Source organism: Falco biarmicus, chromosome 5, assembly GCF_023638135.1.
Source record: "Falco biarmicus isolate bFalBia1 chromosome 5, bFalBia1.pri, whole genome shotgun sequence".
Taxonomy (NCBI): Eukaryota; Metazoa; Chordata; class Aves; order Falconiformes; family Falconidae; genus Falco; species Falco biarmicus.
In genome coordinates, this window is record NC_079292.1 from 23,478,071 (window position 1) to 23,497,434 (window position 19,364).

The 19,364-nt window shown below is 48.4% G+C and overlaps 1 protein-coding gene across 7 annotated transcripts in view; it reads left to right on the plus strand.

The window, feature by feature from the left end:
• The window catches only part of FRMD4A (FERM domain containing 4A), a 386,216-nt gene that overhangs the window by 238,562 nt on the left and 128,290 nt on the right, over window positions 1–19,364 (plus strand). For all 7 annotated transcript variants that reach the window (XM_056339185.1, XM_056339186.1, XM_056339187.1 and 4 more), the window contains one exon: window positions 8,137–8,202. In XM_056339185.1, coding sequence (XP_056195160.1) covers window positions 8,137–8,202 — 66 coding nt within the window. The remainder of the gene's footprint in view (window positions 1–8,136; window positions 8,203–19,364) is intronic.

Here is a 19,364-nt window from a genome sequence, read left to right on the forward strand (position 1 = left end):
TCTTATCTCAGGATATAAGCGAAATCAGGCCCCCGAGGCCAGCCGCTCTCAGAGAGGCGATTTAGGTGTTTACTGGGTAATACCCTGGCTAATTTAAGATGTTGGAATTAGATTTAATTCTAACTACATGGCTCAAGCACCAAGTGTTTTGAGGTTAAGACGCACCGTTCCCAGCTTTAAAGTTCGCCTGAGAGTTATTGCTTGATGTTGTAAATGGACTTAAGAACCGTAGGAGACGGTTTTTCATTTCAGCCCTGATACAGTAAGCCACTTAAACACTTGCTTATGTCACACTGAAATAAAAGGGATTTATGGACACAGCCATGCGCTTTGCTGAATCAGAGCATTTTTGCTGAGCGCTGTTTAGAGGAAGCGTGAGAAATAACCTGTGCAGATGTCCCCGGGTGATGCTGGAGCCTGAGCAAGGCTGGAAAGCACTGCACAGAGGAAGCGAGGAGCCCCTGGGCAGGCCAGGAATTCTTTTGTCAGCTCTCAAGACAAAACAGGAAAGTCACCAGATCACTCAGCCTTTAGCTCACCTTAATTTTTATCCCATCGCTCCCCATCGGCATCCACACAATGGCTGGGTCGGCACGGGGCGCTTCCACCGGAGTGACACCGAGGCTGACACTGTCCCTCCTCCTTTCTTGAGGAAGACTCTTGCTTTCCAATTACTGAAGCTGGTTGTTTTTTCCTTTCCTGGCAAATGAGCGTTTGCAGAAATGACTGCAGCACTTGATGCAACCCTCTTAAACGCATCCCCTGTGCAGATCCCCCATGCAGCGGGTAACATCAAGCTCCTCCAAAGGGTAGCAGCACTCCCTTCCCACAGGACAGGAGAGGGCTTTTTTAGAGCAGAATCTTTAACCGCAGTTTTGGCAACTTCATCTCCATTCCCTAGTCCATGGGTGAGGACAATGATTTTTCAACGGGTGGGATAAAAAGGCTGGCAGGGAAAGGTGGTACGTTCCGCCAGTCCTACCAAACCTGTGGGAGATGTTGCATCATCGTTGGTGTGGTGGTCATTCGATCCAGCTATGGACTGTGCATGTATTTCACAGAGCCTCAGAGCACTTCCATAGCAGGTAAACCCATGCTGCAATGAGAAGGTGGAGTCTGGTTATGCATCAGCTATCATCTACTTCTCTTCGCACCACCATTATCCACATCTACAGCATCTTTCCTGGGCCCATCTTTTCAGGTCCAAAGCTACATTTGCTACCAAGTTCCCTTGAAAGGGAACAGTAAAAAGGATGCTCCTGTTTCTTTAAATATCTTCATTCTGCTACAGAAGTACTGCTAGAAGGTGGCAGATGCATGAGGACACGGCTGGGATACCCTTCCTAGGGAAAAAACAACTGGCTTACAGCTAACCTTTCCTGCTCCAGAGCACCAAATAGCCCTTCCAATGAGAAATCGTGACATGAATAAATTGGAATGGCAGAAGTCTAATGGATTCCTACTCACTGCAGTGACAAACGTTGGTACTTCTGTATTGGCTTATTTCAGAAAGCTCAGCCCACATTATGTGCTGTGTCACTGACATTTACAGACAGGGCAGGCCATACAGACCTGTATTCCCTTTGCCAGGAGCCTTGAGCCAAATTAAAGTAATTTTCCTCTCTCTTGAAAACCAAATTGCAAACCAGACTTTCCACTGTTGGTTTCGGAAAGACTCATGGAAATAAATGATAGCAATGAGGATCATTCAGGAACAACAGTTTCTCCCAACTGTCTCCCCATCCTCCAAGCTTTGAGCCACCGAGACTTGGGTGGAAGCCAACCTGCCTCAGTGTGGCCCTTTCTGGTGAAGGGGAAGAGCAGGGAAAGTGAGTGTGCATGGGGGCTTAGGACCTGGACCATGAGGTGGCATGAGCAGTGCTGCAAACCACGGTGATGCACACACCAGCGCACAGTGGCATGCAGGCCCCATGAGTGGGGCAGATGAACTGGATTTGCACCAAGTCACCTCACTCCTTCAGGGATTGTTCCTGCTGAGACACAACTGCAAAAAACAGCACGCCCTGAGGGCAGGCTCCTCTGGGCAGAGCCTTGCCTGCTGCTCCCCACCAAGCACAGTCAGCCGTGGCCATGTAACCAGGTGCCCATGCAAGAATCAGCCATGCAGCTGAGCCCTTTGCAGGTCGTCTCGCAGCCACCCTCATCCCAGTCACCGTCAGTATTATTTATTAGTGCTGATGCAGACCAGCAAATAGGGAGGATGCTCTGCAAACACATGACATAAAAAAGAAAGATAGTCCATTCCTCCAGGATTTTGAAGTGTGAGTGTAGGGCAGGAGATGACAGATGGAGACATGCAAACAAAGAGACAGTGCTGGTCAGTGCAACAGACGAACTCTTGCAAGACCAGCCCCAATCCAGCAAAGTGCTGCCACATGTGCGAGATAAACTGTGCAGACATCCAAAGCGTGCCGCTTTTCCTCCCTTTCTCTCCCTACGAGCTTAGGAGTTGCCAGGATGAGAAGGCAGTAAGAAGTGGTCAAGTGAGCGCAGGATGTTTAATCTAATAATTTATTGTAATCAGCAGGCTGTCATCTCTCCCTATCTCCTTTCAGTGGGTCTGTCCAAACGGTGAGCAAAGTGACACAGATTTCTGTGTATTCAGCACAGTAATTGCTTCCCATACAGGCAGTGAGCGTTTAGGAAATATTCTGCCTCCAATTATAATTTCTGATTTGATTCATGGAAGAATACGCCATATTCCTCTATTTCTGCAGTCACTGGCTAATGAAACATGCTGCAGATATTTATAGAACTGCCATTGTAAATAGCATTTGCATTTGGTGCCTTTGAGTTATTTAGTGTGATGGCGGTTTCACCAGGAGGGTTTTTTCATTTTGAAAGGGAAAGGTTCCCTTTGGAGCTGTTTCCTCCCATCGCCTTCACTGTTTGTGTTGGATGGGGTGGCTCTGTGGGCAGTTGCTGATAATTTAGTGATGAAGTGATGGGCGCGCGGGGATTAGCTGAGCACAGTGCAGGTTTCGGGCTATGTCGCGGGCAGTTTATAGGATTCTCCAAGACGATGTTTGGAGTTACAGCAAAGATGAGTAGAGAAGAGGGCAGCTGCCAGAGCAATTCATGCTGCAGAGCAAAATAACCACCAGCCTGCCTTCCCTAGAAAACCCATTGCGTAAATATTTGGGTAGGAGTCTCCAAAGGAGATTTAAAGTCTTGTGATACAGGTAACTAAAACGTCCTTTCCTTAAGAAAAACAGCTATGATTCAGAAGATCCCATGGGTAACCATGAGATAGTTCTCCTTTCTGAAGCATCCCCATGTCAGTCTGAAAAAGTGTGTATGTCAGGTCTTGTTGTCACTGATGGATCTTAAAGCATTTTGCAAAGGAGGTCAGCATCAGTTTTCCCATCAAGGTGCAGAAGCCAAGGAGAAAGCATGCATGCCTTGCATAGAATCAGCTCTCCTGGACACTAATCCAGCACCTCATTCACACAGACACATTGCTTCAGATCTCCACATGACTTACAAGTGCTGCGTTTGGGTATTGAAGATATGTTATCCCTAGTCTTAACACACTCATGTATATAAATGACAGAGCTTTTTAAAAGCACTTGTGTTCAGCTTTCCAAGCGCTCGGGGTTCATGCCGCATGTGCAGGCACTAAAAGAAGTGGCAGATTTTCAGAAAAATGTGACGTACTGAGCTGTTTTGAAAAAAAAAAAATCTGTTCTGTATTTTGGCGCATTATTTCCATCTGACTTCGTGATAAGTCTGGCCCATAAAATTCACGTGGCCCATATTCACACCCGGCGCGTGCAGCTCCCTGCCATATGGATGAACTGTTAGCACTCAGGAGTGTGTAACACAGTCCCACCTCTTCACACATCTTGAGAAGCATTGGAAATTTGGGGGGGGGGGGGGGGGGGGGTGATGCAGATACAGCATCATCCTGGCTGAGCTGCAGATGAGAGAGCAGCAGGCATAACCGTGGAGCTCCCCTAGGAATTGTCTCACCTAACTTGAAATGTATGGAAGTTCTCTCCGCTTTGAGCATCAAGGGCATCTTGACTGTTAGATTGAACTAGACACTTGGCCTTTTACTTTCTAGAATTAGGGTGGAGGGCTCTTGCCCTCCAGAAGGAAACTGAGAGGCTGTCACTGAGCTCATGGTGAAAGCCAGGATTTGATCATGAGCAAGCTTCCCCACTTCTCTGCCACATCAAGCGTCCTCTTCTGTCAACAGCTCTACTCAACCATTGCCTCTTGTCTCTTTGCTGGGATTTTTTTTTTTCCATGGTGAAGGGAAAGCTGTTCCTTGGCCTCTTTTAGCTCTCAGTTTCCCCCATCCTACTCTGAGTTAGAGCCTTGGGTGAGGAGAACTTTAATTCAATCCTTGGAGTCTTCATCCAGACGCTGGTGCTACTTATGCTTAGTTCTTAGTTCAACCCTCCCGCTCCCATGTTTCCACCTATAGGGCTTTGGTGTTGATTTCCCTTCTCTGGGAGAAGCAGAAGGGGTTCCCCAACTTGTTGCCCTAGAGCCAGCCACAGCTCCGTCCATTGCAGTGCAGCAGATAGCACAGATCAGCCAATTTGCAAAGCATCGGAAGCAGCACCTTTCACCCAGACAGACTGTATTAAATCAGTTCCTTCTCAATGTGCTTTGAAACGTTCCCATTTCTTGATCTGACAAACTAGCAGAGTTTGTGTTGATCTGATGATGCAAAAAAGCACATAGTGTGGGCTTCAGACACCTAGCGGAATAATAAAACAGAAAGGAGGGAGGGCAGGACAATCCTATTTTAGCTTAAATCAAGTAAGAAGTCTGTCCCTTACCTTCTTGTCTTTTCTCTCTTGGAAAGCATCATTTGTTTCTAAGGGAGGTAAGAAGCCCCATGGCTGGGCATCCTACTTTGTCTACAGAAGGAAATACCATGGCAGATCTTCAGCCACATACACTGTGGTCCTTCTGAGCTTCAAGGTGTCAGCCAAGACAAAACCAGAAGCTCCTTCACTGTCTGTGTTGGTACATGGGGCTGGGAGCAGGGGCCAGTACCGGGTCTCTTTCTCCCCCTGAGACTGAACGGTGGCTGATGCACCCTCTCCAGCTCCTGCACCAGCTCTTCACCCCCTCTAGTGCAGAAAAGCCAAGGTGAAAACTGCAGACCAGCAGCTGGGGTCATTAGCCTGTAGCATGAACCTTCAAACCACTGAGAGGCACAGAAACAAGGCGGTACTAAAGAAATAAAGTACATGCCTTAGCAGCGTGCTCACACACTGCATGGCCAAACTACAAAAAAGGATCGTCATCTTTGACAGCCACTTTGCTGATGGACAGAACTGCTGGGGACAAACTGATGTGAAAGCAGAGTGTTTTCCCTCCCCCTTTTCTGCAAGGGATGTTCCTGAAATGCCTTGGAATTAGTCCACCACCATGTGCTACATTTCAGAGCTTCACTTTATTCATATACTTCATGTTACCAGCTGTTTGCATTTGGGATTTTTTTAAGCAGTGAAAGCACTAAGGGGGTATGAAACTGGGTTGGAAAAGCATGGAGAGCTAAAAAAGCTCCACACAGAAAGCAAGCACTTTCCTGAAAGACTAAAACACAAACATCTCTGAAAATTTGCCCTCTTCCTTCCCCCTTTCACCTTCTTGCATTCTTATTTCAACTTTGTTATAACCGATGGAGTGTAACACATGAGAGCTGGACTGTGTTTCCATCCCTGCCATAGTATGTTACTGCCACGATAAACTCACTGCTGTATCTCTTGCCTTGGGTAAACACCTATTCAAACTGGAATATCAGTGCATCGTCGCTGTCTTAGGGATGCAGCAGATATGTGGCAGTAAGAGAATGAGAGAGATGCTGGAGCAGGTCTCAGCCACTCGGAGTTTTATCTGCCGGGGAAGCACAGCAAAGCAAACTTGCTGTTCCCTGTGCCCACGTGAACATGATCCACATGGCTCTTACTCTTAGCAGGACAAACCATTGCAAAGCCCTTCTGCGAGCCTCTGGCTTAGTTTTACAACTGAGCTGAAGGCTGTTTAATACAGGCTTCATAGAGAAAAACCTCACTCACCGAGTCATATACCTTATGAGAAGCCATATTTTGCATAACATTACTTACTGGAGGGAACTCTGGTAAGAAGTCAGATTTATTGCCATGACGGTAACTGGCTGACATTTATGAGAAGCTTTGTTTTACAAGGCTTCCCTTCGGCTGCAATGCCAGGGCTCCAGTGATGCTCACGGAAAATGAGAAGGAAAGCGATATTATTTAGCATGCACGATACTCTAGAGACATGCTGGTGTGAGTTAACAACGGGGGTGAAGTCTGCTTGGATCACATGGGGTTGTGCATTCCAGGATTGCAAATTTGGGGTGGGTTGAAGGGAAAAGCTCATTTTGACTGAAGCTGTCTGGTAATAAACTCCATATCTTGCATGGCCACCTTGAGGCTCGCTAGAGTTTTTGGCACATCTGAATTTCTGCTGTGAGGAAGATTCTGGGGCCAGGGTAAAACTCGGTCTGTCCTGGCCCCTGGAAAGGGGGAGATGAATGTGGGACAGAGCTGGCAAGGGGGAGGACAGGAGTACCCAGGAGAGCCAGGCAGGCTCATGTGCCAAGAGCCAGCAACCGGCAAGGTGAGGGCGATGCTGCTGGCGATGGCTAAAGTCGCAAATCCCATGGCAATAGCCACACACCACCTGGGCTCTCAGACAGGTGAAGTTGATGGTGGGGCATCCACCACCACCTCCTGGATGCCATCACATCCAGCCCCATCAGGCCACAGGAGCGAGTGGTTTTTAAGCTGCAAGCTAAAGCAGAAAGCTGAGCTGTCCTCAGTTAACCCCCTGAGCCCACATCTCCCCGCTCTCTGCAAGGCAGCTTTGCATCAGAGGCTCAGCTCAGCCTGCGCTGGTGGGGAGATGTGAGGCCAGAAATGCCCAGGGCTTTGCAATAGCCACGTCCCCAGCAGCCTGTATGTCCTCCTGCCACGCTCCTGTGGACCCTCTGCTCCCTTCTGGTGATGCTTTAGGACTCACCATGGCACAAAATATCATTAAATTGATAGAGAGATCCATGCAGGCTGGTGCCTTGGCTGGAGGGTGGTGTGTCCCTGGGGGACTGAGCCACGCCGTGGGGCTGAGCTGAGTCTGCGCTGCTGTGGGTCCAGACATGTGTGAGTGTCGTGGGGTGAGCCCACGGCGGGGGGGCTGCCTGCATGCTGCTAAGTCATGCTGAAGGAAGGGATTTCCAAGAGGCAAAGAAGCTTAGGTGGTCTACATCCCATTAGCAGATAGCGGGATTGTGCCTGTGCACACTGAAGGGCTGTGCGGGGCTGAGTCGGGATTCGTAACTCTACAAAACAGAGTTGCTTCTCGCTTACGGGGCTCCATGCAGGAGGAGAGCCAGGAAGGGCTTGGCCGACTATAGAGGCGTTTCCTCAGACCATGGTTCATTTATTTCTTAGCAGCCCAATATACAGGACCTTGGAAGAACCTGAAAGTGTTATTATTTGTTAACAGTTGAATAAACTATACTGGTATGGAAGCACCTTTACATCAGTATAATTATATCACAAGTGGCTCCTGCGGTACAGGTTAAATAGGACACCCTGGGCAGGACAAGCCCATTTTGAGATTCTGGGCCAAATGAGCAGCTGGCGCAACCCCAGGGAGCACTGTCAGCACAGCCCAGGGAGGAGCCTTGCTTGCTCTGTGCTGTCTCCAGGATGGTTGAATCACTGCTGCGGAGGGGTTTGGGAGAAACTTGTCTTGATATCTCCTCCGCCGGCCAAGCTGGCTGCAGAGCCAGAGGCTGCGGTATGAAATGTCGGGGCCCCTATGCTGCAAACCATCGCCCTGGCCCCATTTTTCACACTGGAACAACCTCCTCCCAGCAGCTGCATCCAAGCAGACACCACACACTGCTCCATGACAGCTACCGGGATGGCTTTTCTTTTCCAGCCTTTTCTTTCCCCCAGTGCAAAAAGAAAGGGAATTAATTATTAAAACAAACAAACAAACAAAAACCCACAACACAAACCGAAAGCACCGCTGCAGATGAAAGCCTCTTGCTTGCACTGGGGGAGCCGCATGCCAGGCTGGAAAGCTGAGCACCCTGACACATGTGTGTCTTCTCTCTTGCAGATGACGGAGGGCCGCAGATGCCAAGTGCACCTCCTTGACGACAGGAAGCTGGAGCTCCTCGTTCAGGTAGGAACCACGTGTTTCGCCATGCGATAGTTTGCTACAGGTGCCCATTTTCGCTGGGATGGGGAAAAATAAGGGTTTTCAGCTGGTTCTTTCAGCAACTTCACGCTGTAATTGCCTGCGGAACTCAGGGAAGAAGCATTAGTGCTGGGTGGGAAGGATCTGCAAAGACATATCTGTCGGAAGGACTAATTTAGGACATATTTTGCTTTATTCTGTGCCAAAACTGTCCCAGTCACTGCCAGTGAGATAGAAAAGCAGCTCTGGCCATTTCTGACACCGTTACTGTATCACTTAGCTATTTTTTGAGGCATCGCTTAGCTTTGAGAAATGTGTTGCATCTGCTTAAAATACAGCATTTGTTTTTATCTTCTTTACTTGCCATCCTGGATTGCTGGGGCACGGTGCTGGGCAGCAAGCTGGAGGTGGCCATGCCCCACACACCCACCTGCACTCCGAGCCCAGCTGGCAGCAGGAGAGGCTGCGGTGGCTGTGCCACAGGCAGGCATCGCCTGAGACATTGCAGAGGTTGCAAATCATGTGTCAAACACAAATATACATTAAAAACAAGTGTGCTCTCCATCTGCCTTAATTTTTATTTTTAAAAAAAAGGAAAAGCAGGAAAAATGAAGGTCTGGTGCTGGCTGTGTAGTGACGGGCTGATGGGTTCTGTAGCACCCTGCGATTTTCTGACAATTCTGGCTTGTGTCTCAGAGATCACCAACGGGTTAATAATAAGAATTAGAAGAATGTCGTTCCTTTTAGAAAGGCTTCGAGCCAGCCACAGGCAGCCCAGAAGCAGGAAATGAAACTTCCCATAGCGCCCAAATCTCCGGCTGCAGCTGATAAGCAGGGAAGGGGGCAGGATCCTGCCCAGCACAGCCAAACCTGAATGGGGAGCGCTGAAGGCATCTTGAATGGCCGGAAATGTTCAGCCTGGCTTTCTGGAAAGTTGCTTAAAAATACCAGTAACAAAACGGGTAACATATTTTCAAGTACATCGTCACTGAGGAGGTGAAATCCCTCAGCACCCCGTGACGTTCGGTCAGAGTGTCTGGATAACCGTGAACGAGCCAGGCCAGGGCTGGAATGAGAACAACTAAATTGGAATGACTAATTAAAACAGAACACCACACCAGTGGCCTCTGCACACAAGCATCTCTGCACCAGGCTGCAGTGGGCTTGCTGGTGCTTAGCAGCTGGCTGGGGGAAGTTCAGCCACCTTCATCACAAGGATGCAGCACTTGGCTTCCTATTTCATACAAATGCCTGTTTAAATTTTTCTTAGTTGAATTAAAAATTAATGGGCTATTGGAGAAGAACAGCTCTGCTAAAGCACTGCTCCCAATATTAATAATCACAGTTTAAAATATACGGTGGGAAATCTGAATGAGCTGCCCTGGCCAACTTGCTTATTTGGGGGTTTTATCAATAATAACAAAAACCTGCAGTGAGGATGACAGTTGAGGAGGCCAGTTTGGGAAGCTCTGCATCCACTTCTGAGTGAGCAGAAACAATATCACATAATATTCTTTAAGTGTTTGATCACACCTTCAATGGGAATTTCTCGTAATCAATACAGGAAGCAAATTGCTCTGTAAATCACACTAACTAGTTTGCAAGTGACCCATGGCTGAATTTCATTTGTACAATAAATTGTTTTGCTGTTTTCAAGTAACATATGAATGGGGAAAACCAGGAGGGGTGATTATGAAAAAGTCATGGCCAGACAAAGCAGTAACCTCTGTTGCGTGCAGGTTGACCTAAATCTCTGAGTACCACCGTGCCCCTCTGTGTACAGGACTGTCCTCTGAGGCACCTCAGAGGCTTTTCTGGTTAAACAAGGCATGTCAATGCAGTTAGGTAGCCTCTACTCAGGGCAATATTTAGTAAATAAGTCTCTTTTGGGTGGAGCAGATGACAGAGGAAGGGGATGTTTGGATTCAGGTATGTCTCCAATATCGATACCCTTTGCAGGTGCAGTCACACTTTGGTTTGCCTGCCTGTAAGGCATGGGCAAAACCACCAGCTTTGGGGTGGTCCTAGGGCTGCTCTGCTCGGGGCAGGAGACAGCTGGTGCTACCCAGACAAGTAGTGCTTTGCCCTGGCAGGTCCTCAATCGCCCAGGCTCCCTCTGGGAGCAACGTGAACTTTGTCAGGGGATTTCTCACCAACTGACCCCTCTTGTTTGTAATTTGTGGTAACATTCCAGATAGAAGTTGCTTTGTAAGTTCTGAGCCCAGTTATTTTTATTATTACCATATCTTGTAGCCCAACTGAATAAGAAACTGTAAATAAAATGTTCAGCCAGCCCTAAGCTTCTGGCTGTCACTTCAAAGCTGTTTTTTTCTGTGGGTATCTTGCCACAGGCTGAAACAGAGGGCTGATTTGCTGGGTTATGCCATGAAGGAGGTTCATCCATAGCTGCGCTGGGCCTTAACATCTAGACATGTGTTGGCTTGAATTGCTTGGGAGCTGAGGTCTTAAACTCTCATGTGAAATTTCCTCCTTCTTGCCAACCTCAACCCTTCCGAGAAGCTTTTCCATAGCTAATTTCAGAGTCCTATGGCAAGTTTAGGAGAGAGCGCTGGGAATGGGTAGAACTGATTTCTCTGCTGTGGGTGAAATCCAAATATCATCCTAAGCTGGATCTGACTTTAGGAAGTCTTGCAGTGCTTGTGTGTGTGACATCAAGTGCTCTCCTTAGAGAATGGTTCAGGGATCGTGCTGCTGTATTTTGGTGTAGAAAAACCAGCAGAAGAAGCTGGGTTTGATCAAAGGAGGGAGATGGGTACAGCTCCCTTGAACGGATGGAAGAGGGCTTCTGGAGCATCATGAAACTGCTCAGGCCAGTGACTCCAGGGAGCTGAAATTATTTCCTCTCCTGCTGCCTTGAGTGCTGCTGGGCAGGAACAGATGCATCTGGGAACAATCAGGGTGTTTGCAAAAAGCAATGTATGAAGCAAATGTAGTCCTTTTTTTTGTCTGCAAATTAGCTGTGATCAGACTCAGGAGTTTATGAATGTGTCATTCCAAACATATCAACCGGTGGTTAATGAGGACCATAGCTCAGGCTGCAGGATGGCGAGTGCTAACGGTGGTCCTGCGGTGGCTCCCAGGAGTCAGCCTTGGCTCTGTGTGACAGCTCCGCCAGCCCAGATTGAAACATTTCAACACCACAGATTCTCTCCCAAAACTACAAAGACCCATCAGACTGGCCACACAGCTATTGCTGGTGAGACCCCCCATGCACATAGGTTTCATTTGCATTACTGAGCCCCAAAAGTGAGATTTCGGCTCAGAGGTAGCATTTATAACCCCTTCTGTGAATGCTGGCTTGCTTCGGTGCTGGCACAGAACACAAGGGCTTGGGGTTACCACCATCAGGAAAGTGATACGGGGTTTAGTCGGTCAAAGGCTCTGGACTAAAGCCTCTTCCTCCCAAGCTGAGTGGCTGTAGAGTGCTACAGCACCAGCTAAGGAAAAGCAGAAGCACAAGCTTTGGGGATAAAAGAAAGCCCTCCCCAATGTGTTTTCAGATAAATGCTGAAATTTAGAAGGGCTAATCATAAACGGAGACACAGGAGGATCATATGGAAATCTCTTCCTGAGGGTCTGAAACTCAAAGCCTGTTTGACTTGGGATTAGGAAGACGAGTTGCATTTGGTATGTGTTCCATTTGATAAATGCCTGTTGATGATCTGGGGTGTGTGGCAAGTTTACAGAGGGTATTTTTTTTGACAGCGTTTTCTTTCTGAGCAGGAGCAGAGTGTGGCTCCTTGGGTCTTCTTACAATCTGGTGGGTTTTTTTCCTGTTTCTGTTTGATGCATGTTTAGTCTCTAACACAGGTGGGTATTTTTAAAGTGTTTGGCCTAATCCAGCTAATCCTTTTCAGCAAGCTTGCCCATTTCCTTGCTTCTGGAAAATAGATTTGGATTTGCTCACATTCCCTACTCTCAGCCTCCCTATCTGTTATATTATTTTCCTGCAACCATGTATCATTTGTCTGCTGCACATGAAGGGTTTGCATTGCTTTATTTAAAGAGTTCTGCGTAATTGGCAATTCGTTCTTTTTCATGTGGGTTTTTATAAACACGGCTTTCTTCTGGGCTGGCTGAATCAAGTGGCCTGGCTTGCTCCTGGCTCCTGTGACGGCCGCCCATGCCTGTTATCTGACAGTGGCTCCAGCAACTGTCATCTGAAAGTGTTAAGTTTCCTAATTCTTTCTCTCTGGAAGAGTTACTGCAGAAATGGAGCTCATATGAGGCTCACAGCAGAGCTGTCTGTGGGGTCTGGAGAGCTCTGAAATCTGATCATAGGAAATAACTGAGCATTTTGTTTCTAACCTTCTCCCCGAGGAGCAATGAGCCCGATTTGGAAGAGCCAGGGAGAGATGTGGAGGTCAGTACCACGCTTCTCCATAGGTGTTTGAGTGGTTAACCCACCTGGATGTCCATGTTACCACTTCTTAAGTAACTCTTGCTACCCAAAGAGCTCAAGCTAAGCATGGTAAGCTTGCAGCATTTCAACCTCCTAACTGCGATTCAAGTGCATTCAAACACACGTTAACAGCAATACATGTATACGTTCCAACAAAATTAATGGATGCGCAGAACATCCCTTTCCAACCTTTTTGCCTTGTGCACCAGCTCTGCTTTGAGCAGGTCAGGAGCCCTTCAGGAGCCCAGGACTTGTCTCCATTGTGCCTGGTGTGCTTCAGCATCTCATTCCCAGGAGCTGCCGCCAAGCTAGACTGGGAGACACTGGTAGCTCTGAGCCAATGCCGAGCTGGCGAGGTGCCTCGTGGGCCAGTGACTCACTGCCACATGGATGGCTGTCATCAGCGTGGCTGTCCCGGTGGAGATGCTCAGTTTGGAGCACACAGGTATCCCTTGCTCCTTCAGCCTCAACCTTGCTGGGGCCAAGCTGAGGCAGGCTGTCCTGGGAAAGATACAGCATCTTTTGAGAGCATTGACTCCACTAATAATGGTTAGAGGGAGAAATAAAATGTTCCACTCTCCTCCCAAGATGCTTTTACAGTTTTTGCAGTATTTTCATTATTGCTCATGGTCAGGAAATTGCAGTCAATAGGGTTTTACTTGCGTTTTCTTGCTGCCTTATTTCTGTAGGCCAATAAGCAGAGTGGTTACCCAGCCTGGCACGGTGGAAAAACTGCAAAGGTTTCCCTTTAGGTGGTACCGAGGGTGGCACCTGCCTGCTGTGGGGGAGAAGCTGTCTAACTTTGGATACAGGTTTTGCATGAGGACCACAGCAATATATCCCATCCTCAGAGCAGGATAAACAAGCCCCAGAATGGGCTCAATCTCCCCTGGGAAGCCACGAAAAGCACAGAAAAATGGGGTCTAGCCCTGCTCCACTGCTGAAACTGGGGATCCCTTTAAAAGCACCAGCTCCTGGGGCTGATGCAGAAATGCAGCCGTGCAGTCCAGACCGTAAATGGAGATGTTTGGGTGCCAGTAGCTGTCCTCGCAATGCGGGAGAGCAGCTCGGTTCCCTGCAGCGTTTGCAGGCTCTGATCCAAAAGCGCTTTTAACCATTGCTGTGGAAGGCAGCAGCAGCCAGCACTGGGCTGGGAGCGAGGAGGCAGGAGTGAGTAAGAGTGTGCGTACTGCCCTGCCGGCCCTGCTGCCCTTGCAGGAGCAGTGCAGTGAATATATTGTTGGGGGTGCTTATAGGGCATGCCCTATAGGGCTGGAGAGCTGGGATGGGCTGGTGATGATGCTCTCGGTGTGTGTGCAAGGGAGGCTCCTGCATCCCCTTTTCCCAACCAACCTCTGCAGCTGGAAAGCGTCACTTTGTCTTAATGCGAGGGCTCAACATTGGCTTGACAACTCTCCTCTGAGTGGCTTTGTAGGCTGTGAGTTGGTGTGTTACTCCTCTCAAAAAAAAAAAAAAAGAAAAAAAAAGCATGTTTTCTGTAGGGGAAACAAATAACTGGAGACCAGGCTGAACTCAAGTGGAATTTTCTACTAGGAATCTTGCAGGATCCAGTCTCTTGCACTGAGAAAATGTGCAAAAATTGGATTTGGATCATGATTTAAAATGGGTTGGAGCTGAAGAAGTGCTCAGATCTGCCTTCTGGAAAGGAGGCTTTATTTTCCCTAACTGCAATGTTAGGACTCTGGTATAAGACTGATCTTAGAAACAAATCCTGATTTACTACAGCAAGAGTGAGACTATATTCCAGCTCAGCAAGAGTCTGAAAAATTGCAAAGTAGATTTTTAAATATCTTTGGCATTAAAAATTATTGAGATCTATGGCTCTGGATTGACTGGGAAGCCATAGAAGGATCCTGCCAAGCAGTGTCTGAGGTGGGATTTACATCACCAGGACAAACCATGCAACTGCCCCTCCACAGCCTGTGGCCCCTGGCAGACAAATGATGTGAAGCCACCTCTTTTTTGCAGGAAAGATTCCTCCTGGCCTTTCACCACCTCTCAGGTCCCCATTGGAGAGTTTTGATCATTCTGAGCATGGATGCAAACAGAGCAAATGTATGGCTGGGTTTGGTCACCATGGGGAGGAATGAAGGAGAGATTGCTCTGCAAAGGGGAGGTAGGAGCCCAGACTGGCAATTCATGTCTGTGGTCTTGCTAAGCAACCAGTGAACTATGAGTTAAGATCTTTTCTGCTGAAAATTTGGCTGTTTACCAAAAAATAACGTTAGGAAAATATGTTTAGCATTGCTTCTAGGGGAATATGGTGCTGGGAGCATTGTTGGCTTTCCCAGTTAGCACATCTCCTGCAGAGAAAGTTGCTGCACTATACCTAGGTGTTGTCTTAGACTGGATAAATGGATAAATGGAAAACAGACTAGGAGAGCCAGGTCTGCTCCCAAACTCAGCCTTTCAGGTGCAAGGCGTGACTTTATTGAGCTGCTCTGCAGAGCCTCACTGATTCCCTCAAAGAGCATCCACCGCCGTCATCCATGGCCTACAGAGCATCTGGTGTCAGGCTGGAGGGCTATATCTCTGGGGTTCATTGCTCAGCTTAGGCTCCAGTGAACCCAGAAGTCCACAGAAGTCAAGCCTGGAGGGGAGAGTGTTTGCTGGGAAATGGAAATAGAAGAGCACAGGGGCAGAAGAGAAAGAAATTTGATGTGCAGAGGTGGCCATTCACAATTCAGCTTAAGAGCCAAGAGGGATCTCAGGCAGGGTGAAGGAGGCAGAGCAGATCCACTCAAGGTTACCCCCAACTAAGTGCAAAACTGAGGGGATCTGGAACAAGAGGTGGAGTGAACATCTCCGAAGGAAATCCTGAGCTGGGCTCAGAAACTAGGGGTGGCAGAGTCTCTGCTGTGCACCCTGCCTTGGCTCCATCAAGGCAAACACAGTGGCGCTGGCCCCAAAAGGCTGGTCCAAGCCCACAGCTCCCAGGTGTGCTGGGTGCTCCAGGCTCCCAGAGCTCAACGCAGGTGACCACAATGCTCAGTGAGAATGGACACAGCCCCTGTGTCCAAGGGATGGACCTGCCGGAGGAGAACATGCTCTAAGGTCAGACACCAGCAAGGCGGGTTGTGTGGAGCAAGCTGGCAGGTCGTGTTAGTCAGTGAGGATCACCTGGAGCAGTATTTGAAGAGGTCAGGCAGGGTGCACAGCTCCAGGGCAGGGATCAGCAGTGAGCCCAATTGGACAGGGAGTATGGAGGGCCTCCAAGGGGATGTGACACGCAGTGAAGGTCAGTCTGGTCAAGTAGCTCTAGAGAAAGCAAAGCTGCATGTAGCAAAGGCAAGATGAAATTAATGAAACCCAGCAGGGATAGCTCAGTCCTTCCAGATTTGTTCCTCAGCCTCATAGGCATGGGAGGAGCATTAGCAGAAGATGGGACAGGTGGAGGCAGGGGTCAACAGCTGCTGGGAGCAAAGTGATCACAGAGAATGAGTCAGGTCAGGGCTGACCTTGCCTGTGGCAGAGGTACTTCTGTGAGCTGAGGAGGTTAACTGGAGGGATGGTGTTTCCCCAGCACAGTAAAGCTGTGCATTCTCCTCTTTTCGAGCTGCCTGCTGGTTTCTGAACAGAGCTGAGAGCGGGTTCTGTCCTTTCCTGCCCTGAGACCCCCGTATGTGAACCCTGCGCGTCTGTCAGGTACCCCACCGGGAGACTCAGGGAACAGACTCCCCCAGCAAGGTGCGTACGGCCTCGTAAGAAAATAAACAGGGAATGCAATCATGCTCCTTCATGGCGTGAAATGAGGGTGTGATTTCCAAGGGCCTGCATAATCAATAGCCCTATTATCAGTCTTCCAGAATAAATTGCTTTTGAACTAATACAGGCTGGGGAGCTATCCATGAGCTGTCAGGAGAGAGATAAGCTGAAGACATATGTTTATTCATACTGCATGTGCTGAAAGCTGCATATTCCTTACAGCTGGCCAAATGTGGGTGAAGATATTCAGCAATAATTTTTTTTCAGTTGTTCTGCTAAAATTTGTCAAATACCCTTAATTTTGAGCACACATGGAGCTTTTCAGACCTACTTGGGGGAGGGCTGGTGACAATCCCAGTAAAGTGTCTGGTGAAGGGATAAAGCTCTTTCCTTTCTGATGAGTTAACTCCCAAAGTTTTGTAGAGCATCAGCAATTTGAATTGTCCTGGTGACCTCCCACTACATGCACCAGTACAGAAATGGCACATCCAGCATCTAATGGCCCCGTTACAGAGAAACAGCTCATCCACAATTACTTGGGAGAAATTAAAAAATTCACTATTGTTTCTGCCTGGCTCAGCTGCTCTGTGGCTTCAGTGGAGCTTTTGTTCGTGTCTGGGCCAACCTGCAAGTGTCCAACAGTGGTGTGACATACATCATTGTACCCCATGAGATGCTGCTCCAGGCATGGGCATCCCAATGTCCCCCTCCCCAGGGTGACCGCAGGGCTCAGCCACAGGGCACAACCAAGGGCAAAGCTGGAAAAAAAATAAGGGTCAGTGGCAAGATGATGAGGCTGAGACGCACAGAGCCCCTTCTGCTCTCCACTGCTGCTCCTTCGTGGTAGACCAGCCCTTGTGTTGGGCCACATCCCATCTCTCACCTCCGACCCTGGCTTGCCTGAGCACCTGCCTGATTCAGCCCATGGCAGGCAGCGATGACATTCATCTCGTTTAACTTAAGGCACGTATGGTGTGAGAGCCTGTGCCTGAGGCTATACTTTTACAGGTGGTGGAGAGAGCAGGGCGTATGTAGGGCACAGCTGAGCTCATCCTAAAATAGATCTTCTGAGATGAACTGTACCCCTTTCTCTCCTTGGCTGCAAAAGGATTCTCTGAAATTAGCTTTTGGGTAGGGGTTCACCACGTGGATGGTTATGGTTATTGTTATGGTTATGGTTGCACCAGTCTTGCTTTGGCTCCGACTCCTCCTTTCATGTCCTCCTGGCTGGACAAGAAACCCAAACAGTAAATTCAGGTAAGAAAGTGCTAAATGTGGCACAGGACAAAAGCTTCCTCCTGGAAGGCAATGGAAACGGAAATAGGAAATTTTTTTTTTATTGTATGGTCTGAGTGAGCAATTTTGAAAAATAATAGCATATGTACCAGATGATTTCAAGAGATATTGAACAGTCTCTAGAGGAGCTTAGCTCAGAAGAAATGATAAGCAAGGCCGCATAGCAGATTTGCTTTCAAGCCAAGGCAAAAAATATGCATTTCCAATCCAAGTTAGCATTTCAGGATGGAGCATTTCCCCTTATTGCTGCTATCGGACTCTGCAGTACAAATACTAGGTTGATGGTGAATGAGAGATGCCAGACTTGATTGTCTGAGCTACGTTATTCAGCTTACAGAAAATTGTTTTCTATTCCCTTTCCTTTTCAGCCACAAGTGAATGCAGCTTAGACAAAAGATCTCAGCTTTTTGAGCCAAAAGGTTCTTCCTTCAGCACAGCACAGTGAGAGCCTCAGCCATGAGTGAGGCTCCTGGGCTCAGGAGTTTGCACATAATGAGCAGAAAGGGTCTTAAACTGTTACCCATCTCACTGGGAAATTATTTCCTTTCCCTTTACTTTGCTGCAGATAACCAAAAGCGGCAGCTGGCCATGGTGCTTGGTGTCAGATTGGAATGGTTTGCCCCCAGCGATGCATCCAGGCTGGTTAATTTAGGGCAGCCTGCGTGTGCTCGCACAGACACAGGTTTCAGCATCATACTTGTCAATGGCACTGAGCAAAGCAAAAAGGAGCTGGGTCTGGCACCGTGCTGCTGCCAGCAAAGGTTGCTGGGGCCAGTTTGCCCCTCTGCCTGCAGCACGTGAGGGAAAGGAGACATCTGCAACCTTGCAGAGGGGGCAGGAGGCTGGGGATGGGCAGTATGGGGACGTGAGGAGACCACGCTGCCCTTCCCAAGGGAGACCTGGGTGCCCCCCAGCTCTGCCCACCCACCTCTCCCTCTACAATCCCCATCCATTCCCCCTGCCTTTGCCCATAGTGGGGTTTTTTTGGCCCAGTCTCTCTGGAAATGATGCAAAATGCCATCTCCAAGCGATAGAGCAAATCTCCCTCCCCCAACCTTCACCATATTTCCAATGCGTGGCTTGTCGGTCCTTTATGCCTTTATTTTGGGGAAGTGCCTACTCATGAGGAAGCTTTGGGTGATCTGATGTCGAAATGGATTTGTCTCTCTCTTCAGCAGTTTATCTTCCTGAACTCCCCTCCTCCCCCAGGGATGCGCTAGCTTGCTGACGGCAGCACATCCATGAGTTCAGTGCCTGAACGGGCAGGAGCGAGGCAGGCACAGTGCCCACTGCGAGCACAGAAAGGCTGCCTGTGGCATTTGTGTCGGCCACAATATGGGATGTCATCAGGAAAACCATCAGCTTTTCTAATTTTCAGGACAGAGGAGATGGCTCTTGGCTGATAATTGGGTCATGCCTTAAAAAAAAACCTGCATGACCTCATCGTGAGCAACAAGACACATGCTCGTTCTCCCCTTACATTCCTCTCCCAACGTCCCTCAGAGAAGCAATTCTTTTGGGTGAAAGGTTTTTAATACAGATAGGATGTCTTTAACTTCTCCATCTATCTGCACTCAGAGATGGCTCATCACCCTTATGTTTGAACAAAAACTCTTCTGTTATTACCTTTGTGGAAAATGAGGGAGGGGAGGATGGGAGGAAGAATCATAAATCTAAATCTGCCTTGGGAGGAAGCTTCAGC